The sequence below is a fragment of the Saccopteryx leptura genome, chromosome 3 (genome assembly GCF_036850995.1).
Source record: "Saccopteryx leptura isolate mSacLep1 chromosome 3, mSacLep1_pri_phased_curated, whole genome shotgun sequence".
In the NCBI taxonomy this organism is placed as follows: Eukaryota; Metazoa; Chordata; class Mammalia; order Chiroptera; family Emballonuridae; genus Saccopteryx; species Saccopteryx leptura.
The window spans coordinates 140,701,635-140,728,641 of NC_089505.1; the positions used below are offsets into that span (position 1 = coordinate 140,701,635).

Below are 27,007 nucleotides of genomic sequence, written 5' to 3' on the forward strand. Positions count from 1 at the left end.
ACCCAATAGGGACTTGTCAGGTGGATCCTGATTGGGGCACATGCGGGAATCTGTCTCTCTGCCTCCCCACTTTTCACTTAAGAAAAATAAAAAATTCTGAAGAAACCCTTAAGCCAAGCCCCTTGGTATTGGTAGCTGCTAAAAATTAAAGTAACACAACATATTAAATAAAGATGGTTTGGCCCTGGCCAGTGGCTCAGTAGATAGAGCATTGGTCTGGCATATGGATGTTCTGGGTTCAATTCCCAGTCAGGAGAAGCAACCATCTGCTTCTCTCCCCCTTCCTCTCTCCTCTGTCTCCTTCTTCTGCACCCACAGCCAGTGGCTCAATTAGTTCAAGCATGGCCCTGGAGGCTGAAGATTGCTTGGTTGGTCTGAGCACTGTTAGCCTCAAGCTCTAAAAATAGGTCAGTACTTGAGCATCAGCCCCAGATGAGGTTGCTGGTTATATCCCAGTCAGGGAGCAAGTGGGAGTCTGTCTCACTATCTCCCTTCCTCTCACCTAAAATAAATAAATAAATAAATAAATAAATAAATAAATAAATAAATAAATAAGGCTTATTCATCACAAAGCTTGGAATGAAAAGGTATGGGGAAAAGAGATGCTATATAGTTTGTGTATTTATGCTTATTACTCTGACTCTAATTAAATAAAATGCATTTAATTCTAGGAAAAGGCTAGAAATTTACTTTAAAGTTGGGGTTTAATTTCAAGATCTGAAAACATGCCGAGAAATACACACTAATCTCTGAAAAGCTCATTCTTTGAGATCTGCTATGATAGACAGACATGATCTATTTAACTCTTTTCATTGGAAAGATCCAAGATTATTTTTCAGGCTCTGTGATCTGTGAGTTTTCTGCTCAGTTGGTCCAATGTTGGTAAGTCCAGGAAAACAAGTTGAATCTGTTTAGGGAACTTGGGCTGTGTCATGAGCCCACCCTTGACTAGGCTCTCTGGAGGCAGACAACCGGAATTGAGTTCCAGCACTGCTCTTTTGTAACTATATGGCCTAGGAACCTACCTGAGCCACCTTTTCCTCAATGGTAAATTAAAGATAGAAATGGGACCAGCCACATAGCGTAAAACAATAATAGTAATTCTCAATATCACTAGTTGTCAATATCACCCTCTTTTATTTTTTTTAATTTTTTAATAGAGATGTAGAGAGTCAGAGAAAAGGACAAACAAGAAGGGAAAGAGATGAGAAGTATCAATTCTTTATTGCGGCACCTTAGTTGTTCTTTGATTGTTTTCTCATATGTGCCTTGACTGGGGGGCTACAGCAGAGCGAGCGACCCCTCACTCAAGCCAACAACCTTTGGGCTCAAGCCAGCGACTTTAGGCTTCAATCCAGCAACTTTTGGGTTCAAGCCAGCAACCATGGGATCATGTCTATGATCCTATACTCAAGCCAGTGATCCCGCGCTCAAGCTGGTGAGCCCCCACTCAAGCCAGATGAGCCTGCGCTGAAGCTGGCGACCTCAGGTTTTCCAACCTGGGTCTTCTGCATTCCAGTCTGACGCTCTATCTACTGTGCTACCACCTGATCAGGCATCACCCTTCAACATTGCCACTTTACAAATTATGGAATTGAGGTATAGTGTAACTTGCTCTAAGGTATTCAAAAACAGGGGTTAATTTGAATATATAAAAGCTTATGCTCCTCCCTCAGCCATGGCAATCTTTTTGAAGTTATTTGATTTTATCTCCAAAATTCTTTTGGTCTATGGATTGAGAACCTGGACCTTAATCATTTTCATTTCTCTGTGCTACTTACCCAGGGTCTGAGTCTGAAAGCAGCACCAAGGTGTGGTCCTTATCTTGACTCTCAGTTCTTCTAAGCTTTTGCTATCGGAGAAAATTTCACCCTGAAGAGCCAATCACAAAGTTCTACACTAATGTTTGTGCAAAGCTGTGCCACCTGCTTGGAGTTTCTGTAATCTGTATTAGCACCTGAGGTCACTAATGAGCAAAATATCAACAGTTCAGTAGGAGCTAAGTAAAACATTTATGGGAGCTGCTGAAGGAACCATTACAACTGGGGCCATATCTCTTGGTGCATGTACAACCTGACTTTATTTCAGGGAGCTATGCACCTTTCTATCGTTTAGAAGACACTGTGCTTCAAACATTTTATAACTTAACCAGTGTCACCCCAATAAATTCAATGAGAAGAAGCTTTTAATTGCCACCAAAAGGGAGCTCTTAAATATATTTTGAGTGTCCTCTGTGTCTAGCACTATGCTTGGGACTAGAGAGAGTCCATTCGTAACCATTACTGCGAGTTAATAATTGAGTTGAAATACCTAAGTAATAAGAATAAAATATGAACTGCAAAAAATACATTCGCATTGTGTACCTTTGTTTTCCTTGAGGCAATTAGATGCCAGGCAAATAAAAAGGCTCCAGTGTGGGCCTGCTGTTTTGAACAAAAGGAATGGGCTGTGACCAAATAAGAGAAGGCAACAATGTATCTGACCTGGAAGTTTTGGGAAGTGTTACAGGTGTCAACATTAAACAACTTCCAAACCTGTATGAATTTTTTATGGTTTTATTTGAGCCAAACTGTCAACAATTGCCAGGAAACAGAGTCTCAACAGATTGAGAAAGTGCTCTGGAAAATGGTGGTTTCAGTGCTTGTTTTATAGATTAGAATCAAAGGGAAAGCCGTAGGCAGTGGTCCCCAACCCCGGGCTGCAGACTGGTACCGGTCCGGGGGCCATTTGGTACCGGTCCGCAGAGAAAGAATAAATAACTTACATTATTTCCGTTTTATTTATATTTAAGTCTGAACGATGTTTTATTTTTTAAAAATGACCAAATTCCCACTGTTACATCCGTCTAAGACTCACTCTCGACGCTTGTCTCAGTCACGTAATACATTTATCTGTCCCACCCTAAAGGCTGGTCCGTGAAAATATTTTCTGACATTAAACTGGTCCGTGGCCCAGAAAAGGTTGGGGACCACTGACGTTAGGGGTTACAGGGAGTTGATTGGTGATAGATTAGGGAGAAAGCAAAGTGGGGAAATCTGTGGGATTAGATAAAAAGTGTATACACTGAAATTTCTTTTATATAGGGAGGCATAAGATAGATAAATTCATTAACATGATAGTAACAAAAATGAAGGGGTTTGTTGGTTTCTGCTCTGGTGGGATGCCTGCCCTGAGGGGGCAAAAGAAGAAAATTACCCCTACATTTCAGGGACATGTTGTCAGGTACATTAATGCAGATGCAAAAGACAACAGACAGGCTTCAAAACAAGCATTGACCTTGGTTCAGAGAATAACTCCCTAGGACATGACTACTCACCATAAACCACTTTTAGTTGAAAAGTTTCCATTTCAGATTATCCTGTGTGTTTACTTTAGATCCCAGAGTCTGTAAGGCCACCATGCAGGTTTTCCCTGAGCTTCTCAGGTTCAGTATGGGGTCACTTTTCCATCCACACTGGCCTTGAAGAATGAGTAAACTTGTAATTGCAGGAGAGGGAGAAGGCACGGAAGGCTGAAAAAGCAGCTGAGCAGAGGCAGGGCACTGTTGAGTGTACTGCACATTCGGGAGATGTCAGGAGAGTCTGCAGCTAAGTGTAGGCTTCATACTGATGACAGTGGAGGGTGAGGACATGAAGGTAAGCTGGAGCCCATCATGAGGGCATTAAATGACACAATGGAGCTTACATTCTATTTTCTGAAAAAAAAGAGAGGTTTACAAAGAACATAGTAATATAGTCACTATTTTTGGAAATAATTCTGAGGATAGTTCAAAAGGATGGATTGAGAAAATAAAACTGGACATAGGGACCATAGGCTAGGAAACACATATAGAAAGTTCATGGAGTGCTTCAAGAAATGAAGCTGTCACTTAAGATAGTTTCTGAGGACATGAAAAGGCATTCCAAGGAGCCAGAGACCCCTTACCAGGAAACTAATTTGTAATTGTCCATGGGGAGTGGGAGTAACTGAAACATGGGATGAAAGATGGGTTGTTGCCAGGGTATCTTGGGAGAATATGATTTGTACTAGCTTCCCTGACCAGACTAGAATTTCTAGAAAATCTTATGGTTTTGTTTCATGATCATGCCTGCCTATAAAGCATTAATGGCATTTTTGAACTCCTTTCAGTACTACAAAGCATACTTTTCTATTGTCAAGGCACAAATCTATTTGATAAAAGTAAACCATTTAAAGGAGAGCTTTGAATGAGAGCTTAGAATGACCTCAAATGGAGCCCACAGCTACGCTCTCTACAGCTTGATACTACAGGGAGGCTACCTCATTTTAGGTTTTCAGCTGGACCTCTAAGAAAAGGACAAATTAATAATATTAACAAATTAATATGCAAACTGTATGTATGCATGGAAGACACGTAGGAAAAATGAGTACCTCAAAGAGGTGATTTTAGAATTCAGGATAAAATATCATTTTTTTAATAGGGAAAAGGGTAGGGGAGGTAGCCCTCTTAGGAAAGAATAAATGATTTTTAGAAAAGATTCATGGACCCTTAGAAGAACAGATGGGAGGTATGGTGGTTCATGACAAAGTGTGCCTGGGTGTGGTGTTGGCTTCTGGTCTCCTCTCTTGTGATGAATCAGTACTCCCTGCTTGATGAAACTCCCCGGAGGAGGAGGATTAATGACAACTGAGTTCATTTTGGAGGATTTATCTTTAGGTAGATTAAGGAGATTCAGAGAAAACCTCTCTACATTTGTTGTTTTCAAGTGCCTACAGCTCAAAATAATCAATATGCCAAAGTGGCATATTTTGGCGTGATCTATGCTGCTGCCCTTCAAATTAAGCCAGCAGCCTAGGAATGACCGCATCAGACACTCATAGGAAGTAGTTATACGAGCTATACCTTGGAGAGCTGCTCTAAGTAAGGTTATTCTGAACCTTGAATTACTGCTTCTTGAAAATACATTTCACCTCTTTCATGGTCTCTTTTTTTTTTCTTCCCATGCTTACACTTTTAGAGGAAAAGTCCGGTAAGAAGTAATTCTTTTTCACATTTTGTCCAAATACTATTTATTCTGTTTATTTTCATCATCTGCATAATTAATGATTGACTGTGTTTAACATCCAAACAATATATTTTGAATTTTAAAAACAAACCTTTGTGAACCAGGGCAAGACCTAATTATGTCCTATGGGCAAAAAAGGAAGTTGATTGCTAGTAGTTTTACCAGCTCGTTATAAAGGGTCACAGAATAATTTTGCAACGAGTCACCTCTGCCTCAATCATGGGTATATAATCAAATATTTTGGGTACTGAGTTTTGTTTACTGAAGCTTCTACTTGAATTAATCAAGCTGCATGTATGTATCATGGGCTGAGCAAACATATTTTTAAGTTGCTTTCTTTAAATATATAACATGATAGATAGCATCCATCCTGAATCAATGTCTGTGAAGCTGGTCTGGAAAAGGGAAGTTACCTTTTCTTTTTCCAGTTAATCAGAAAAACATCTCCTTATGACAACTGCCAGAGGGAAAGGGAGGGGGGAAGTGGAAGATGGCAAACCAGGGATAAACGGTGGTGGAAAGAGACTTGGCTTTGGGTGGTGACTGCAAGATGCAGTGTGCAGATGATACAGAGTTGTACATTTGAAACCTGTATGGTTTTATTGACCAATGTCACCCCAATAAATTCAATGGAAAAACTAAAAATATTTTTTAAAAAGAAAGAAAAATGAGCGAATAAACACAAATAGGCATTTCAGAAGAAGATACCCAATAGAAAAATAAATATATAGAACTAAAGTAAGCCAATAAAAATATATATATATATATATAGTCTTCTTCTGGAGTTCCTGAAGTTGTCAGAGACAGAAATGGAGGATCTTTTCCTTTCCTTATTTTTTTTAATTGAGAGGCAGGGAGGCGGGGAGGCAGGGAGACAGACTCCTACATGCACCCAGACCAGAATCTACCCAGCAACCCCTTACAGGGTGTTGGGCGGATAAAATGTATTATGCTCACTTTGTTAAAGATGCCATCGCCCAGGTGATATTAATGTGTGTTGGAGGCAGACAGGATCATTGTAGCCTGGGGCTTGGTTTTGGGATTAAGCCTCTCCCACCCGTCTTGATGTGGGGTGGTACAATCCAATCATGCCTCAGAGAAGTGACTTTGTATTAGAGACTTCCCTGTTATGTATATTGGATTAAGGGTTTGGATTTCTACACTATAAAATGGGGACGGAACGAGAGTTTGGGCCCTTGGTTCCTGAGGTTAGCATGAGAGAGCAGAGAAAGTAGAGCCAGCAGCGGAAGGAGGCCACGTGGAGTAGGCCAGGAGAAGCAGCCAAGATGGCGGAGTACTGAGTGAGATGCCAGTCTGTGTAGAGTTTGTATCTGGGATAAGGAAGAAAATGGGGAACTGAGGAGAATAAGGTTGGTGAGCTACAAACCTTTGATTCTAGGAAACTCGGATAAGTCAGTGGCTTGGTGAGCACTGAGTGTGACTGGGTTTTGGAGCCCAGTGTGTATTTTTACTTGCCCGCCGGGTGCAAGGTAGGATTAAAGGTTATGGCCCACCAGTTTTTGGCTCCATGGTTTCTTTACCGACTGTCCGAATCCAATGCGAACCTGCATAGGCCAGAAGGCTGCTGTGATAGTGGCCCTGGCCCTGATTGCTGGCTTTACACAGGGCAATGTTCTTCCCATCTGAGGCAGCCACTCCATTGCTCAGCAACTGAGCTATTTCAGTGCCTGAGGTGAAACCATGGAGCCATCCTCAGTGCCCAGGGCTGACTTGATCAAACCATTCGAGCCGTGGCTATGGGAGAAGAATGAGAGGCAGAAACCGCTGGCCGAACTAAAAACATGAGACAAGTGAGTTCCAAAAGTGTTGGGCAGATAAAATGTATTATGCTCACTTTGTTAAAGGTGGCGCTGCCCATGTGGAGGCCATTGCCCAGGTGATATTAATGTGTGTCTCTGGGGGCTGTGGGCAGGCAGGATCCTTATAGCCTGGGGCTTGGTTTTAGAACTAAGCCTTTCCCACCCTTTTTGATGTGGGGTGGTACAATCCCATCATGTGTCAGATAAGTGACTTTGTATTAGAGACTTCCCTATTTTGTATATTGGATTAAAGGTTTTGATTTCTACACTATAAAATGGGGGCAGATTGGGAGCTTGCTCTCTTGGTTCCTGAGATTAGAAGAGAGAGCAGAGAGGAGAGCAGAGAAAGGCCACGTGGAGGAGGCCAGGAGAAGCAGCCAAGATGGCGGAGTGTTGAGTGAGAGGCCAGTTTGTGCAGTTTGATGCTGGAGAAGGAAGGAGATGGGGAACAGAGGTGAATAAGTCTGGTGAGCTAGAAACCTTTGATTCTAGGAAACTCGAATAAGTCAGTAGCTTTGTGAACACTGAATGAGTGGATTTTGGAGCTCAGTGTGTGTTTTTACTTGCCCGCCAGGTGCAAGCTAGAATTAAAGATGATGGCCTACCAGTTTTTGGCTCCGTTGTTTCTTTACCGACTGTCCAATGCGAACCTGCATGGGCCAGGCTGCTGTGATAGTGGCCCTGGCTACTGGCTTTACAAAAAGGAAAATTTATTTTAAAAATGCCTGGGTGCAGGCAGCTGAGACCAGCAAAGAATGTCAGTCCCAAGGGAGGGATGGGACAGGGGTTATGTTGGGCAGATAAAATGTATTATGCTCACTTTGTTAGAAAAGGCGCTGCCCACGTAAGGCCGTCGCCCAGGTGATATTAATGTGTGTTGAGAATCCTTGTACCTGGGGCTTGGTTTTGGGATTAAGCCTTTCCTACCCTTTTTGATGTAGGGCGGTACAATCCAATCATGCCTCAGAGAAGTGACTTTGTATTAGGGACTACCCTATTTTGTATATTGGATTAAAGGTTGTGAAGCTACACTATAAAATAGGGGTAGAACGGGAGCTTGCGCTCTTGGTTCCTGAGGTTAGCATGAGAGAGCAGAGAGAGTAGAACCAGCAGCGGGAGGAGGCCACGTGGAGGAGGCCAGGAAAAGCAGCCAAGATGGCGGAGTGCTGAGTGAGATGCCAGTTTGTACAGAGTTTGTATCTGGGATGAGGAAGGAGATGGGGAACTGAGGAGAATAAGGCTGGTGAGCTAGAAACCTTTGATTCTAGGAAACTTGGATAAGTCAGTGGCTTTGTGAGCACTGAATGTGATTGGGTTTTGGAGCCCAATGTGTGTTTTTACTTGCCTGCCGGGTGCAAGCTAGGATTAAAGACTATGGCCCACCAGTTTGTGGCTCCGTTGTTTCTTTACCGACTGTCCGAATCCAATGCGAACCTGCATGGGCCGGGAGGCTGCTGTGATAGTGGCCCTGGCCCTGGCTACTGGCTCTACAGGTTATATGGATTCATCAAAGGGCCTTGGACAAAGGCAACTGTGATGCCACAGTTCCTCAAAATTGTCTGCACCCTAATCCACTGGTTCTCAAAGTGTGTGCCAGGGCGCTCTATTGCACCCTAGAAGATTTCCAGGTGCACCCTATGGTATTCCAGAGAAATATGTGCCTGTTAGGGGACCAAAAAACCAACAGGGTTTTGGAGTTTAGATTTTTGGGGGACAGAGGTGTGAGGAATTGGCTGTAAGCTGACAGTCTGCCAACCCCCACCTCACTTGCCTGATTAGGTTGCAAAAGGCTGTTAAGCTGTGGTGCTGGATTGTTTACACTACCCCCATGTTCCCTGGAAAGACTGGAGGAAAGTTTCTTCTATCCTTTGTTTGGTGTAAAGTTAAGATGGTATGTATGGTGGGGGTTTTCTGCACTCAATACAATTAAGAGTAAAAAGAGAGGAATTCTTTAATGTATTGACAAGCTGTAAAGTCAGTATCTACGGCCACCATCACAGCTACCTGGCCCATGCAGGTTCACATTGGATTCGGACAGATAGTAAAGAAACAACGGAGCCAAAAACTAGTGGGCCATCATCTTTAATCCTAGCTTGCACCCAGCAGGCAAGTAAAAACACACACTGGGCTCCAAAACCCACTCATTCAATGCTCACAAAGCTACTGACTTATCCGAGTTTCCTAGAATCAAAGGTTTCTAGCTCACCAGTCTCAATCACCTGTGTTCCCCATCTCCTTTTCTCTGCACAAACTCTACACAAACTGGCTTCTCCTTTAGCACTCCACCATCTTGGCTGCCTCTTCTCTCCTCCATGTGGCCTTTCTCTGCTCTCCTCTCTAAAGGAACTGAGAAAGCAAGCTCCCAGTCTGCCTCACTTTATAGTGTAGAAACCAAAACCTTTAATCCAATATACAAGCAAGGAGGTCTCTGATACAAAGTCACTTATCTGAGGCATGATGGGATTCCTCATGAGAGTGCACCACCCCACATCAAAAAGGGTGGGAAAGGCTTAGTCCCAAAACCAAGCCCCAGGCTACAAGGATCCTGCCTGCCCACAGCCCGCCCCCAACAATAATTAACATACTAATATTATCACCTGGGCTATGGGCTTCCACGTGAGTAGCGCCATCTTTAACAAAGTGAGCATAGTATATTTTATCTGCCCAACATGAGGAAACAAGAGTTTGCTTTTCAAATATATGCCCAAACATTGAAGAAACCGCTACGACACATCAGGCTCATGTTTCTCAAAAACACAAGAATGAAAACACTTAACACATTCCTGCCAAGACCTGCTGAATTTACTAAATCTTACTAAGAATGTATTTATATATATAAAAAGATAACTTTTTTGTTCTTTTTTAATTTTTTAACCCCCTTTTTTATGAATTCTAAAAAGCATAACTCAAAAAATGTAACATAAAAATGTTTTTTAATGTCAGAATAAATTTAATTTTGTTTATTTATTTCATTTAATTACCATAAAAGCACACTTGGACTTTGTTTTTTTAATATTTGACTTAATTATTATAACATATTTCTCAGAGATTTGTATATAGTGTGCCTACAATTATTTGTAGAATTTTAAATGTGCCCCGACTTAAAAGTTTGAGAACCACTGCCCTAATTCAATTGTCCCTTATCAGCATCTAGCTTATAAGAGAGGTCTGAACTGAATTACTGAGTAAGCAAATACTTCTTCCTCCTTCAGGCCTGCATTGTGCTTAAGAGAGATGGTGGCTGAGTAGCATTTTACCTATCAGGGAAGAGAAGAGAGAGAGAGAGAAGTGAGGGGGAGGGGTGGAGAGGCAAATGGCCACTTCTCCTCTGTGCCCTGACCAGGAGTCAAACCTGGGACTTCCACACACCAGACTGGCATTCTACCACTGAGCCAATTGGCCAGGGCAAGAAGGATCTTTATAAAGTATAAATCACCTTGTGGTTTTTACATTTTAGTGCTAGTGGGTGAATTTTAGTGGCATCACAAATCTGACCAGATGTACCTATATCTTTTTTTTTTTTAATTTTAGAACATTAAAACAAAATTTATTCAGAGAATTCTTTTACTCAAAAAAGAAAAATAAAATCAATGTCTTCTTCTTCGCTGCCTGGCTTATTGAGAACACTTTCCCAGGATACTGATACATGGCTGACACAGATGACCCTGTGTTGGTCAAATAAGTGTAAATATGATATATATGTTTGCTCACTTATAGTTTGTATTGGGTGGGGGGACAGGCTGTAAGCAGGCAGGGTCGTTATAGCCTGAGGCTTAGTTTTAAGACTAAGCTTTTCCCCACACCCTTGACTGTTGCATGATGTGGGTGGTACACTCTTATGAGGAATCCCATTATGCCTCAGATAAGTGACTTTGTATCAGAGACTTCCTTATCTGTATATTGGATTAAAGGTTTTGATTTCTACTCTATAAAATGGGGGCAGACCCGGAGCTTGCCCTCTCTCAGTTCTTGAGATTAGCATTAGAGAGGAGAGCAGAGAAAGGCCACGTGGAGGAGAGGAGAGGCAGCCAAGATGGTGGGGTGCTGCCTGACTAGGCGGTGGTGCAGTGGATAGAGTGTCGGACTGGGATGCAGAGGACCCAGGTTTGAGACCCCGAGGTTGCCAGCTTGAGCGCGGGCTCATCTGGTTTGAGCAATGCTCACCAGCTTGGACCCAAGGTTGCTGGCTCAAGCAAGGTCTGCTCTAGCCCCACGATCAAGGCACGTATGAGAAAGCAATCAATGAACTAAGGTATCGCAACAAAAAACTAATGATTGATGCTTCTCATCTCTCTCCGTTCCTGTCTGTCCCTATCTATCCCTGTCTCTGACTCTCTCTCTGTCTCTGTAAAAAAAAAAAAAATATGGTGGAATGCTGAAGGAGAAGCCAGTTAGTGCAGAGTTTGTGCAGAGAGAAGGAGATGGGGAACAGAGGTAAATAAGACTGGTGAGCTAGAAACCTTTGATTCTTTGAAACTCAGTTAAGTCAGTGGCTTTGGGAGCCCTGAATGGGAAAGGAAATGTTTTCCCACTGTGTGTATTTCTTGCCCGCCGGGTACAAGCTAGGATTAAAGCTAATGGCCTGCCAGTTCTTGGCTCCGTTGTTTCATTACCGTCTGTCTGAATGCGAACCTGCATGGGCCAGGCGGCTGTAATGGTGGCCGTGGCTACTGGCTTTACACCCTGACACTAGAACATCCATAAAATACTGTGTTTCCATGTTAACAAGCATGAAAAGTGTTTGGTCAATTCTATTTAACTCACCTAAATGGATTCTCTGGCATTCTCTCTACCACCTACAGGTTATGTACTTGTAGCAAGTCTGTGTGATGGGAGAGAGAAGGAACAAAAGACACAGGAAGAACAAAAAATGGGATCAAAATATTACTTCATCAAAATATAGACCCCAATGTCTTTTTATTTCCTAAAATGAAATCAATACCTATTATTAGTATTACTATTATTACTAAACTAAGTGGCCTATTTCTGAGTAATTGAGAGTCAACCGTGTATCACATATGTCAACGTAAAACAACTTTCATATGTGTAAGAATTTTTTATGAGTCTATTTGAGCCAAACTGTCTATAGCTGCTGGGAAGCAAAGTCTCAACAAATTGAGGAAGTGCTCCAGAAAATGGTGGTTGTACTTCTTATTTTATACAGAGACTGTAAAGCTGGTGGCTGTGGACACGCAGGTTCCCATTGGATTCAGGCAGTGGGTAAAGGAACTATGAAGCTGGAGGATGGTGGGCCATTCTATTTATTAGAGTCTCACCATGGCAGACTAGCAAGCAGGCAGTGAAAATCGCTTCTCTCTCTCAGGGCTGACAAGCAAACAGGCAGTTGGAGGAGGGTGGGCAACTCCTTCTCCAATAAACAATTGCAAAAACTGGCCCTTCCCAATGGCGCAGGCAATCCGCAATCTACAATCTGCCACCCTAAGGGCGAACACCTGCAGCCTTACATGACTATACACACGTTGTGGTGCTCCATGCTCAAGCACAACCAGGCAAAGTACAAGCAAGCAAGCCTAGCACACTTGTAACACACTTGTTTGCCCAACAGAGACCTAAAGGGATTACAGGAAATTCATTGGATTGGTGATAGATTAGGGAGGTGGAGGAAAGCAAGGTGAGGAAATCTCTGGGATTGGATAAAAAGTACTTAAACTTCTCTTACATAGACAGGAATAAAATAGTTCATAGTTAAATAACAATAATAACAATGAGGGGATTTGTGGGGTCCTGCCTCCCCCTAGCCCCGTGGGACATTTGCCCTGAGGGCAGGGAAGGAAAAAAAGATTACCTGCATGTTATCAAGTACAATATTGTAGGTGCAAAAGACAACAGTTAGGCTAGATTAAGGTAAGCATTGACCTTTGTTAGAGAAAAATACCTCCCCTAGGACATGACTACCTGCCATGAACTGCTTTTAGTTAGAAAGTTTTAATTCTGGACCATCCTGTGTGGTTACTTTAGGACAGGGGTCGGGAACCTTTTTGGCTGAGAGAGCCATGAATGCCACATATTTTAAAATGTAATTCCGTGAGAGGTATATAACTACCCGTGTACATTATGCATTATCCAATAAAAATTTGGTGTTGTCCCGGAGGACAGGTGTGATTGGCTCCAGCCACCCGCAACCATGAACATGAGCAGTAGGAAATGAATGGATTGTAATACATGAGAATGTTTTATATTTTTAATGTTATTATTATTTTTTATTAAAGATTTGTCTATGAGCCAGATGCAGCCATCAAAAGAGCCACATCTGGCTCGTGTGCTATAGGTTCCCGATCCCGGCTTTAGGACCTTAAGGTCCCTGAGTGTGTCAGGCCACCATGCAGGCTTTCCCTGAGCTTGTCAGGTTCAGCATGTGGCCCCTTTTTGTCCACACATAGTATGTGGTATATGATAGTCCTGATGCACTTTAGTAACTTTCCTTTGTACTTTGCTAATTTCACTTATTCTCTTTGACCCTGACTCTTCTCTGAATCATCCAAATTTGGCCACTTCAAACATTAACAAGATTGGCTGGCCTCAAGTTTACTCATGGTGCTTTGACGAGATCGGACGCGTTCAGGGTGGTATGACCACAAACGCCTTGTGGTGCTTTGAAAATTACATTTTTCATTGGTGTTTCTCCTTTGTCCTTATAGCAATTTAACTACAAGTATTCCTTTTCATTTTTAGCTGTATGTCTTTAAGGATGAGTCCTCCTCCCACACCTTTGCTTCATTTTTAACTTTGGAAGTGTTGTTTTGTTGATTGCTTAATCGGGTCAACTCATAGTGATATCTTGTGTGAGTGATCTATATATTTGTTTCTCTTGCCAAATGGAGATTCAGAGGACCATTTTAACCACGTCCTATTGGATGTGATATTCATAGTAATCTAACTTGTAATAGAAATTAAATACATAAATAGAAACAAATTTAAATATAGATAAACACCTACAACAGGAGGGTGACAAATAGGTGCTTACATGATAGTTTGTCTTCACTCAAGCTATAAAAACAAACAGGAATATTGGCTAGAATCAAAATAATAAACATAATAATCATATGTACTAATTCTTTCTTAGGGAATTCTCTAATATGGCTCACTGAATTTTCTATGACGAGGCTATATAAAAATAATATGTGTTTGGTGCTTTATAGCTTTTCATGCATTTTTCTATTTCTCAATGACACTGAATTTAGCAAATGAGGATGTGACAAAGTTTTGAAACCTAAGGTTAATTATTTAGTGGTTTTGATGAGAAAGATTATATTTGGTTACATTTTTTTTTAATATTTTAAAATACTGGCCTGCATTGGTGAAGACTAGGCCATCCTAGTTAACTGAATTTAAATTCTTTTGTGCAAAAAATAACAAAACAAAGATATTGTGGGAATAAGGACACTGGGAACTGCAAGAACATAGCCTCCAGTATTTTCTGTATGGAGTGATATCCATATTGCAAATTATATAAATTTTACAAAAATAGCATGTACAAATAAAACCAAATATCTTTATTCTAGAGATTAAATCATTATTTTGTATTGTAGTATTTATCCACTTTGAAAACAGCCTCAAAATAAAAAAGTTATCTCTGAGGTGAACATCAAAATAAAAGTAGAGGGAAAAATAAAATGTTTTCAAAAACCTCCCAAATTTATCAGAAGAAAGAGCAAAATCTAGGAATTGAACAATTAAGGTTTAAATAGAAATGCAAGAAATTTGTTCAGAAAAATGAATAGATCAATTGCAAAGTCCCTGTCTGAATAATCAGGCGAAGTAATAAAAACAGCAGATGAAGTACCTGCAATCAGAAACAAATTGGTCACCGGCAGATTCTGAGCTCTGGATAAGTGTTTTGTTTGGTTGTGGAGTTAAAAACAATTTTAGTCTGCATTTAAAAATCAGAACAGTTGAATTTTAAAAATCAGATTGAGGCCCTGGCCGGTTGGCTCAGTGGTAGAGCGTCGGCCTGGCGTGCAGAAGTCCCGGGTTCGATTCCCGGCCAGGGCACACAGGAGAGGCGCCCATCTGCTTCTCCACCCCTCCCCCTCTCCTTCCTCTCTGTCTCTCTCTTCCCCTCCCGCAGCGAGGCTCCATTGGAGCAAAGATGGCCGGGGCACTGGGGATGGCTCCTTGGCCTCTGCCCCAGGCGCTGGAGTGGCTCTGGTCGCGACAGAGCGACACCCCAGAGGAGCAGAGCATCACCCCCTGGTGGGCAGGGCGTCGCCCCTGGTGGGCGTGCCGGGTGGATCCCGGTCGGGCGCATGCAGGAGTCTGTCTGACTGTCTCTCCCCGTTTCCAGCTTCAGAAAAATACAAAAATAAAATAAAATCAGATTGTACACTTTCATTCAGCAACTCTAAACATCTGGCAGTACCAGAACCACATTTTTTCAGGGCAGGCACAAGTGTACCTGAGTAGTGGGCAATTCACCAGGACTTTGGGAAACACTCATGCCCTTTGACACAGCACCTCTGCTCCTTGCCCGGCACACTTTTGAGTTTTCAACACTGCACTACAGTGTTCAAGGTATTCAAGACCTATGAGGTTGTCTATTACTAGAAAGAAATACAAGAACTATTGATTAAATTTAGGTTTTTAATTGTTTCCTTCCATCTTTGGAGCATATCTAGTGGTAGAACAAAGATAGAATGCTGAAGTCTTCAAAGGTTGTGAGAAATGACAGCAGAAACAGCAAAATAAAACTTTGAATAGGAAAAGATCCTCCCATCTCAGCTGATAATGATTTTGCTTTCCAAGGGGTTCAGCAGTGCCTACAGCTACTTTATGTTCCTTAATGGTGACAATATATATAAAGCCCTTCACTTAGACTTCTGGAGTTCTTTGTCTTTTGAAAGTTTCAGATAGCTCTTAATTATGGACCTTGAGGCTTTTTGTATTTGACCTTACCACAGCTTCTACCAGGTCTTCTGGATTCTGATAAATGAACTTATGACTATATGAATTTGAATAGCTGTTCTGCCTGACCTGCGGTGGTACCATAGAAAAAGCATCAGCCTAGAACACTGAGGTCACTGGTTCCAAACCTTGGCCTTGCCTGGTGAAGGCACATATGGGAGTTGATGCTTCCTGCTCCTCCCCCCTTCTCTCTCTCTCTCTCTCTCTCTCTCTCTCTGCTCTTTAAAATGAATAAATAAATTCTTAAAAAATAAAATTAAATATATATATTAATAAAAAGAATAGCTGTTCTTTGACAAAGGCATTTTGCAAATAGGGTTTCTAAAATACTGTCCTATGAGATTATTACTAGAAAAAATGTAAAAACTATTGATTAAAATTTATGTTTTTAATTCACTAGAAATTAGGATATGACTTAATTTGAGTGGATTAACATTGGAATTATTTTGAAAGGAGTTGTTCTCTATAATCTTATATGAATAAAATTTCTTTAATTTAAACTTCTGCTATTGTATGGCTACAATCTGCATTTTATTTTGCATTCTTTCTCTTAATTTTATCTTAGGGGGCACTTGTATCATTTTTAGCACTCCCTTTGCTGTATTTTATACTACATTTAAGAATAAATTGTTGGCCATGAAATTGAAGCTGTAATGATAAATTCCCACTTTTTTTTTTAGAGAAGAATGTTAGCCTTTAAAAATTATAAAGCCTAAATCTGTATACAAAAGAATATTTGAACTCTCAAAGTAGAGTATAAATTAGTTATTAAAAGAATTTAAGCCAAAAAAAATACATAATCATAAGTGTCCTTTTTCTCTCATTTTATTTAAATTGCATACATGCACTGTTAGGTTAAAGCTGCAGGTGGCTGGTCCACTGGGGGAGGGGAGAGCCTTCTTTCAGCTTCTCTTGGCAACTGGTAGGTGGGTATAAACCCAGACTAGGTCTGACCTGGAGAGAACTCCAGCTGGACTGCCTTATCCAGTATGAGATAGCTGACAGGCTAAACCCCTTCCCGGTCCATGGGTGGGCACTGGGGAGAGCTGAACTGAAAACACAAGGTTGGTGTATTCTAAAAGGATTATTTGTTTAGAATGCTTGGGTGGCACGGACCCAAATGCCGTGTCAGCCCCAGGGCGGGTTGGAGAAAGGTTTTTATAGTTCAGTCAGGGTTCTTGGGAAAAGCAGCATACATCACTGCCTCTGTAGATACAAAGTAATATTTTTTTGTATGTGGATTGGAGAGGTGCCACAGCTTCTCCAAATTGTTTATCTCTCGGCTCAATCGTCTAGGAGGCCTGGGCTGGTTCAAAGGTCCGGGGTGGCCGGGGCAGGCTGAGACTTTAAGTCAGCCAGTTATCCATCCTGCAACTGATTTGTACTGTCCTTGGAATAGGGTGGGGGTGGGGGTGGGGGGGGGGGTGATCCTTAGAAGACTGCTATCAGGAGATAGTGCCCCTGTGCCTATAGCTAGGCTTTCACAAATACAGTGTGTCCATAAAGTCATGGTGCACTTTTGACCCGTCACAGAAAAGCAACAAAAGATGATAGAAATGTGAAATCTGCACCAAATAAAAGGAAAACTCTCCCAGTTTCATACCTATTCAGTGCAGTTCGATGTGGGCTCATGCACAGATTTCTTAGGGCTCCTTAGGTAGCTATCCCGTATAGCCTCTACAGACTCATCACTGACTGATGGCCTACCAGAACGAGGTTTCTCCACCAAACTGCCGGTTTCCTTCAACTGCTTATCCCACCGAGTAATGTTATTCCTATGTGGGGGTGCTTCGTTATAAACGCGCCGATATTCACGTTGCACTTTGGTCATGGATTCTAATTTAGGGAGCCACAGAACACACTGAACTTTCCTCTGTACCGTCCACATCTCGACTGTCATGGCCGTGGGCTTCTCCGCTGTATACACGGCGTTATGTCATCATCTGCGCATGCGCACATGCTGCCACATCATTCTACAGAAACTGGGAGGGTTTTTCTTTTATTTGGTGCAGATTTCACATTTCTATCGTCTTTTGTTGCTTTCCTGTGATAGGTCAAAAGTGCACCATGACTTTACAGACACACTGTGCTTACTGTGATCTAAAACTCCTTTAACTGTCAGGTCTCTTCCCAATGTAAGCTTTCTCTAACATTTCTGCATTTTAAAGTGAAGGCCAGGAAGCCATTGAGCGAGAGAATAGCAAGCCAATTAACTACAACCTCACGATGAGGGAGGAAAATGTGCTGCTTTGAGCCTGGGTAAGAAATTGGGTGAGGGAAATTTTAGTTTTAAAGGGGGCTCTGATTTTAAAAGCTTCCCTGTACCCAAAGCTTACATGCACATAAACAAATTTATAAAAGCGATGGAATCAATACGGAGCAGTTCTTGGAAAGGAAGGCAAATACTAATGTCTAAACTCTTACAAGTAAAATTACTAGAGTAAACATATCTAAACTTCTGGCTACTTACAAAACTTATCCGAGAAGTAATCATTCCTGGACATTAGCTACAAAGGCTCTTTGCTTTTTTTAGGAGTCCTCCAATGATGTCATATTTGGTGTCCTAGAAAGAACATGATATGAAAGTTTATAGATCTAAATTCTGTCCTGATTCTACCCATTTGCTAGTTGTGTATCTCAGAGCCTCAGTTTCCCCTTTATATCATAAAGACAGCTGGACTAAATATCCATGGAAGCCTCCTAGATATAAAAGTCTATAGATTTTTATTTCCTGTCTATGTTCTGGAGCAGGGGTCGGGAACCTATGGCTCACGAGCCAGATGTGGCTCTTTTGATGGCTGCATCTGGCTCACAGACAAATCTTTAATTAAAAAAATAATAATGTTAAAGGTATAAAACATTCTCATGTATTACAATCCATTCATTTCCTACCATTCATGTTCATGGTTGTGGGTGGCTGGAGCCAATCACAGCTGTCCTCCGGGACAACACAAAATTTTTATTGGATAATGCGTAACGTACACGGGTCATTGTATGGCTCTCATGGAATTATATTTTAAAATATGTGGCATTCATGGCTCTCTCAGCCAAAAAGTTTCCAGACCCCTGTTCTGGAGAGTAGAACATTTTACTTCATTTGAGCAACCTTTTAGTTACTTTTATGTTTGTGCTTCTGGCCCAGATTTAGAGATTTGGCACATACAGGGTCCCAGGTAGCGTCTGGTAAATTCCTGGGTTAACTTGTATCCTGAAAGTGAAATTCTGAGCATCATCTCTTTGCTCACTCACATCATAGTCACTCTCATTACTGCAGAAAAATCCTAAACAGGGAGATTGCTATCCGAGATTGTTGAGGTAAATAAATAACCATAGTCAAAGTGTGAGGAATGAAATAGAGAAATAGTATGTCTGCTTATTGTGTTTTTCTAAACATCCCCTGGTCCACCGGTATTCTATGGGTGCTGGACAAATTCGTTTTTATCTGTGCTTGGCAGGGTTGCCTCATCTCTCTCATCACATTCCTATTCATTGGGAGAGGCTGCCTGAACCACCAGGCCAAGAACAGCTACTTGCAAAATAAAGTCCTCATCAGCACACATTCCACAGAACACTAAAGCAAAGAGCAAGGCAAAGAAGTTGTCTCTCTAATCTTGGTCTCTGATTTCTGGTCCAGTTTAAGACCTAATTATGTGGGAAATTCACGATGCCTATGATACTTGCTAACACCCTGCCGTGTGGGAAATCAGCTTTCCCTGTACTGCCTGTTCTCTAATCCCCCCCCCCCAAATAATCTAGAGAAAGACTCCTTATGCCAAGATATCAAACTTTCATGTATGTTTCCACCTTGTTCTTATGTACACGTAACTTAAAACTAGTACATCCCTATGAGCAAAGCTATATTATACATTGGGCAGATTCTTTTTTAGAGTTTTCCAAAACTTCCTTATGTTAAATGAGCCACAAACATGACTGCCTCTCTTCCTTTGGCCTGATTTCTTGGAGTGCATGTTTGGTTAGCTGTTTATGAAGCCTTACCCAAGACTGTTGACTGATCCATCATTCTCTGACTAGGTGTCTGTTCTCTCTTCCCTTTTGCTGATCACAGAGGCGCAGCCCGGTAAGAACTCTCAACATTTTTACCTTAAACATGTATAGAGAAAATTGCTGCCAAGGCCGAGTGACCAGGTTGGCTCCTCATCAAATTTATTATAGCCCAGTGCGAATGAGGCAGATGAATTCAGTTTACTGCTTGGAAGCATCTGGTCTTATAAGTGTCAAGCACATATTTTAAGATTATAAGAGCACTTTCCATAAAAAACTAAATTAATATATAGGTATCCCAACCACTAGGCCTAAATTTCAAAAATGTGGTGTGTGTGTGTGTGTGTGTGTGTGTGTGTGTGCATGCACGCACGCGTGTGTGTGCATGCAAGATTTGGAGATTGTCCAGAGAGCACCCTAGAAGTTTATAGCAAAGTGATATTGAAGAATAAGAGAAAACTATAAGGAAACAATTTTTAAGCCACGTGGGTTTTAAGCCTAAATTTAAAATAAGTCCCTGGACCATAAGTTACATTTGTCAGTATACACTGATACATAATGGGGCATACTCACAATTTTCACCTTAAAAGCAGGATACATGCTGTCAAGTCAATATGCCTAGGCTATCCTATAACTGTATATGTCATCACAGAACACAAATCAGTGTTAATTTACTTTGTTCAAAGGAAAAATCTCTGTCATTTTCCTCAGGTTGAAGAGTGTGATGTAGTCAAAGTAACAAAAAGAAAGGTCCCTGCTACGTTTGAAATGACCCCCTCTCTCTAGTCAGTCCCTTGAGAGAGGAAACGGAACCAGAAACAATGCCCTCTGAAACATCCCTAGGTCTGTGCCAATTCAATGGTCCATTAAAACTTGAGGCAAATACTCTGCCCCAGCTGAGAAACTGGTGGTTCTCTGTCTAAACCACTTGGCTGAGGATCAAAGAAAACAGTATCTGTGTGTGTGGATGATCTCAGGTGACATCTCAGATTGTGACAAGTGACTCTTTTTCTTGAAGAAAAATAAAGTGATTTAATTAATTCAAACTGAAAGATATTTATTTACAATCTACATACAAGGACAATCATTGAAAGGAAGAAAAATGCGGTCATTTGGTGAGGAGGTTTTCTGAATTCTATGGGCTTTTTTCCTGAATGTGGTTTGTGTGGTGGACATCCCCTTAACCTTGCTCTAGATTTGTCATGCTGCAACATTAAGGCCATCAAACTCTGTATGTCGATCACGCTGATGATAGGACTTCCTCTTGTGTTGCTGCTGACTTGCTGCTGCTTGTTCAAATAGCTGTTCGTTTCTAAATTGATTTTATTTTATTCTTCCTAAATTTCTAAACCGGAGTTTTCTTGCATATTTCTGCCATGTCTTGCCTGCACTTAATGGGTGGCTGGCTCATTCATGGGGAGTATTTAATAAAATGTTACAGAGGCTTCTCGTTTAGGGCCTCCCAATGGTAACTATCTATTGAATGAATCGATACACCAAGAAGAAATGAACAGAAAAAGAAGCTTTGCATCTTTCTTGGTTTCATAAGTGTTATCTTTTTAATAAAAGGGGTAAGATAGAGAGACCAAAAGATCTTCAAATCCAGCCTCTGGGCTCCTCTAATTCCTGGATTTCAGGTCTCATAATACAAGAGGAGTCCCATTCCCACCATGCCAACCTTGCAATTGACTACTTGAAATTAGAGCCCCTGGGTCTCTTCCTTCAGACCTTAGTAATCAAAATCTGAATAGCTGAGGCTCTGTAACCTAGAAAAACCTTTTAATGCCATTTAAACAATGTGCTCTCTTGCTATTTTGTCTATACAGTCTTATTTTCCAAATGCCAACTTGTATCCAAACTTCCATAATGACTATAGCTGATTTAAATTACCATACACATTTAAAGTGTTTATTTATAAATTTAAAGAAATATATGTCAATATAATTGAATATATTCATTTATTAAAATAAAATATTATATATAGTTAAATATATTAATTTATTAAAACAAATAAAATATTTATTTTTAAAGTTTTTACTAACAACATGATTCTCCACATGGCACACACACAGATTGCATTATTAGGCAAGACAAGACAGAAAATATGGTTTGAGAGACTGGGCCACCCGCTAGAAAACTTCTAGTAGATCCTTGTTCCGACCAATCATGGTTGTTTGAATCTAATCGTTTTACCTAGTTAATCCTTCTGTTATCAAAGTAAGTTTCTGCTAGGGCATTATAAAAACTAGAAATGGCCTGCTCAGGTTATTCCTGTTGGGCCTACTTGCATTCCAGTCATATTACAGTGCCTTCTTTGAGCTACAAGAATGACCCTGAGTTGGTAGATTGGTAGGTCAGGTAGCCGGCAAGCAGACGAAGCAGGTGGGATGACCTGGTGGGGGGATGGAATTTCTTGACTCCCTGCACAACACAGGCCATTCAGTGGCAATGTTTCCATGGTCCCCTTCTCTGTAACACTTGCCACTTATAGCATTAAAAATAGCATAAGTAAACTAATGACTATCTCAACTAACTTATGGACCTCATCTGATCAGAGCAGACAGTACTCCTAACGTAGTCAATGATTTTCAAACATCAAATGTAATTAAATTTGGATTTATCTTCTTGTCTGCTAGACTTCAGGATTGTTTTTTAATAAACTATTTAATATTTACTTGAATTTACCAAATCTACCCAGGTAAGGGATTTTTCTGGTTCAGGAGACTTACGATTTGCCCTTCATTTCTCTCTATAATCCTAAGTAAAATAAAAAACTGATTTATATGAGTGTGTCTACAATTTCCAACTTGAATGTGATAGAGAAAAATTTCTTTTTTCCCCATCTGCATTTCTTTGAGTTCAGCTTAATTGCAATAACAGAAATATACATATTGTACATAACATATATGTGGTCTTAAACCTTATAGTGTCTATTTCTAATTCTAGGGTGCAATAAAAAGGAACTTATCCAGTAAGTATATCTTAGCTACCAAAAATAGAGTACAATTTAAAAGAAGGAATAAGTTCCTTGGATCTTAAAGCATATATACATTTGACTTATATACCTTTGGGCTTGACCTTTTAAGACATACAAAAATATCTTTCACAGCAAAGAAATCCTGTAATGATAAAGGGGCTTGGTGGGTTCTGAATAATTAATGTTTTAATTCTTAAAATAAATGTTTTTGAAAAAGCTACTATTTTCTTTCTATACTTACCAACTCTTGCTTTATTGTTTGATTTTAGAAATGAAGTTAAGTGTGTTTGGTAATGGGGGTGGGGAGAGGAAGGGAGCAGAAGGAACTGTAGATAAATACATCTTACCCATTCTTGTGTTATTTGATATGAAAATTTTAGTCAGCCAAGCTGATATGGAATAGGTTATAATATACATAGGGCATGATTTTCTTTGTTGCATACAGTGCAGTTTAGGGAATTCTAAATTCACAGTTCCTGGGTAAAGGTTTAACATTTTCTTGGCATTTCAAGAAAAGAACACAGGCAGAACACCCTGCATTCATGTACTATGAACATATGGCCTGGCTTACTATTCTCTCATGGTATTTGGGAAACAGAACTGATCTGGGCAGCAGACATTCAAAGAATGGCATGCTACTCCACTAGCTTACAGTGTACAAATCTTCCATTTGATGGCTTATCATGGTAATTTCTTGGTTAATTAGGTTTTACAAATGCTAGAGAAAAATGCTACTACATCTGCCTAATATAAGACTGTTGCATTGCCAGGAGAAAGGGTTTGTTTTGCAAAGCTTTCATTTTGAGTTGCTTATTGATAGGACTTAAATCTCTGTCTCCAAACATAGCTTGTAAGATAGATGTGTAAGAAATGGTTAAAAAAAGAATATATCTATATATCTATATTTATATATCTATATATATATATACACACACACACACATATCTATATATATGTATGTGCCAAAAATGCTCCTTTGTCCTGTGCATCAGGTGAAGAAGTGGCCAGACCCAGGCGTTCCACACCAACTCCAGAACTTATAAGGTAAGTAAGTGTGAAAGATGCTGATTGTGTTTTATGTAAAACATCACTGCTATTAACAATTTAACCATCTTATTTTGACTAAACTCTCAGCTCCTTTAAAACAAACAAACAAACAAGAAATAACTGCCCAACACACACACACACACACACACACACACACAAGACAACAACAACAAAGGGCCTGACCATATGTGTAAATCCCTAGCATAATTCAAATCTGTTATCTTTTCTCATCAATGCCGCCTGAGGGAGATCATTAGGAATGTACTCTGTAGTCATCCACAGTAACTGTCTATCAGGGTGTGCAATCCCCTCACTAATGGGAGGGTTGAAAATCTATAAGAGGTCCTTTGGGGCCTGGAATGCTGAGCTGAAATATGATTATATTTTCCTATGAAGAGTAGCCTGTTTAGTTGGATACAATTCCATGATACATTCCAGCTGCCATGCACCAAAGGTATCTTCTCTTTTTGTTTTTGGCAAAACATTGTATTTTACATTGTGTATTTATTGGATTCAGTAAGAATTGTACAAATGAACATTGTTATCCAAAAAGGCTCTATTGAAAAGCTGAATCTTTTTTATTCTGCCTCTTTCTCCAACCCTTCACCTCTTACCTCCTACCACACACAGAGCTCACTGGGATGGATTTGGGGTAGAAAGGGGGAAGATTTTGCAACCTTTGTTAATAATCAGTTTAAGTAATAACTGAGGAAAATGATGAGAGTTTAACTTATTACCTTTTCCCCCTGATACTGCAATATTCTTTTTCTCTCTCTGAGATGTGCTGTATTAAGGTATTAAGAGGTTATAAGTAGTCTATTGGATAGAAGGGAGGAATGGATGCAGTTTGAAGCTGGTAAACCTGGCTTCTTATTCAAATACTAACTTGCTGTGCCTGACCTGTGGTGGCACAGTGGATGAAGCATCAACCTGGAACACTGAGGCCGCTGGTTTGAAATCCTGGGCTTGCCTGGTCAAGGCACATATGGGAGTTGATGCTTCCTGCTCCTCCCCACTTCCCTCTCCCTCTCTCTCTCTCTCCTCTCTCTCTAAAAATAAATTTTTTAAAACAACTTCCTGAGTGGCTTATTACTTAGCCTCTCTGTGCCCGACTTTCACTAATTATAAACTGCATTGATTACAACACAGAGATGTGGCAAAGAAAATGTCAATAGTTTTGGAGATTTAAGAAAATAAGGTGCATTACAACAAACTTTATCTCTAGTGTTATCTCTTCTAGGTATGAAGATTCATGATGCTTTGAAAAAGTTTCTTTCCTTCAACTTATTGAACTGGCACCTTGGTCCCCCATTGAGAACCAAGGATCTTATTTCTTACCAGTTCTCTTGTCCATAATACATTTGACATCCTCACATATACTTTCTAGACCTACAGGAACTTATGTACATGCATACAGACATACACAAGTGTGCACACACGCATCTGCCTTACTGTGTAAAATATTTGAAAACTTGTATATATTTTCAGCATTAATAGTCACTTTTTCTATGTTTTGCTTTAATGTGTGTGATTTAGCAAAAAACCTCCAGATGAGACTATGGCCCTAGCTCCCCTCTTCGGCCCACCATTAGAATCAGCTTTTGATGAACAGAAGGCAGAAGGTAGGAAAAATGTGTAATATCTATAGATTTTTTTTCTTCTTACCTAAAGTAAATATATGTGTTTGGAAGCATATTTTTAATGTATCATCAAATCTCCAGTAGCTGTTTAATAATATAAAATGCTCTTATAAAGAATCATTTGATTTGAGAGCACTATGGTACTCTCAAATATACTCTCAAATTATATATGGTATATAATGTTATTTTTCTAGGATCCATTGGTGAGGGAAATTAAAATTAGGTGTTATGGACAATAAAGCTTGAAAGCATAATGAGTAGACTAAGGTACCCTAACAAAGAACACCAAAGTACAGTGAATTTAGCAAGATAGAATTTTATTTGTTTCATGCTAACCATCTTAAAGCAAACAGTATACGACTATAAAGTGGCTCTGCTGATGATCTCAACACGTAGCCTTTATCTCTGGGTCCAAGGAGTCAGAGAAAGGGATTGGTGGTAGGGGAGGGCCAGTGACCCTCACTGCCAATTCTTTTTTTTTTTTTTTTTTTTTTTCATTTTTCCGAAGCTGGAAACGGGGAGGCAGTCAGACAGACTCCTGCATGCGCCCGACCGGGATCCACCCGGCATGCCCACCAGGGGGCGATGTTCTGCCCCTCTGGGGCATCGCTCTGTTGCATCCAGAGCCACTCTAGCGCCTGAGGCAGAGGCCACAGAGCCATCCCCAGCGCCCGGGCCATCTTTGCTCCAATGGAGCCTCGGCTGCGGGAGGGGAAGAGAGAGACAGAGAGGAAGGAGAGGGGGAGGGGTGGAGAAGCAAATGCGCGCTTCTCCTGTGTGCCCTGGCCGAGAATCGAACCCGGGACTCCAGGGCCATCACTGCCAATTTTTGTAAGAGTAAAATCTGGAAGAGACACACATCACTTCTAATCAGAGCCTAATAGATCATTTAGTGCCTCAGGGCCAGAGAGAGAATATGCTGGAAGATAGCTAGCAGTCTGCCATATCTGAACATTTTTCAATAAGTTAGTTAGGAAAATATAAAGGCAACATCCCTAAATACTCCTTCAGTGTATGTCTGCAACTCAGGTCCTCCAAAGAAGTTATCAGTTGTCTTATTAACTTATCTGTAATCATCTCCTTCTTAAGGACATACTTATCTAGTGACTGATATGTGTCATTTGAATTCACCTATTAAAGGAATTTCATAACTGTATAGAAATCTAATATACAAAATAGAAAATAGTTCTTAAAAATCTAGTGCTGTTTGACATTAAATCCAGTTTTAAAAATGCTGCTTTACTTCTTTTTAAAAAACGCTTACTTTTATGTTAAAACAAAACAGAGCAAAGATCATCTTTCAGGTTTTGATGGAGAGGCTACACCATGGATTTTTCAGTGAGCCTGTCTTCATTGTTCTTTAGGTGGTTTAGGCCCCTGAAGTTCCACAAAGTTCCAACATTTGTACCAGCCACACTTCCTCTTCCAATACTTACACTTACCTGTCATATCTACACACGCTCACTTCTTTTGGTTGATTTTTATATCACTAGTTTAAAAGGTCCAGGGGGAAAAAGATGTATTTTGAAATAAGGCATGCATGCCTGGGATCAGATCTCAGCTCCTCTGCTTTCA

At 40.5% G+C, this 27,007-nt stretch overlaps 1 protein-coding gene across 17 annotated transcripts in view; it reads left to right on the plus strand.

The window, feature by feature from the left end:
- The window catches only part of SGIP1 (SH3GL interacting endocytic adaptor 1), a 223,780-nt gene that overhangs the window by 126,409 nt on the left and 70,364 nt on the right, over positions 1–27,007 (plus strand). For all 17 annotated transcript variants that reach the window (XM_066376506.1, XM_066376505.1, XM_066376507.1 and 14 more), the window contains 3 exons: positions 22,715–22,739; positions 23,738–23,789; positions 25,329–25,414. In XM_066376506.1, the coding sequence (XP_066232603.1) occupies positions 22,715–22,739; positions 23,738–23,789; positions 25,329–25,414 (163 nt within the window). The remainder of the gene's footprint in view (positions 1–22,714; positions 22,740–23,737; positions 23,790–25,328; positions 25,415–27,007) is intronic.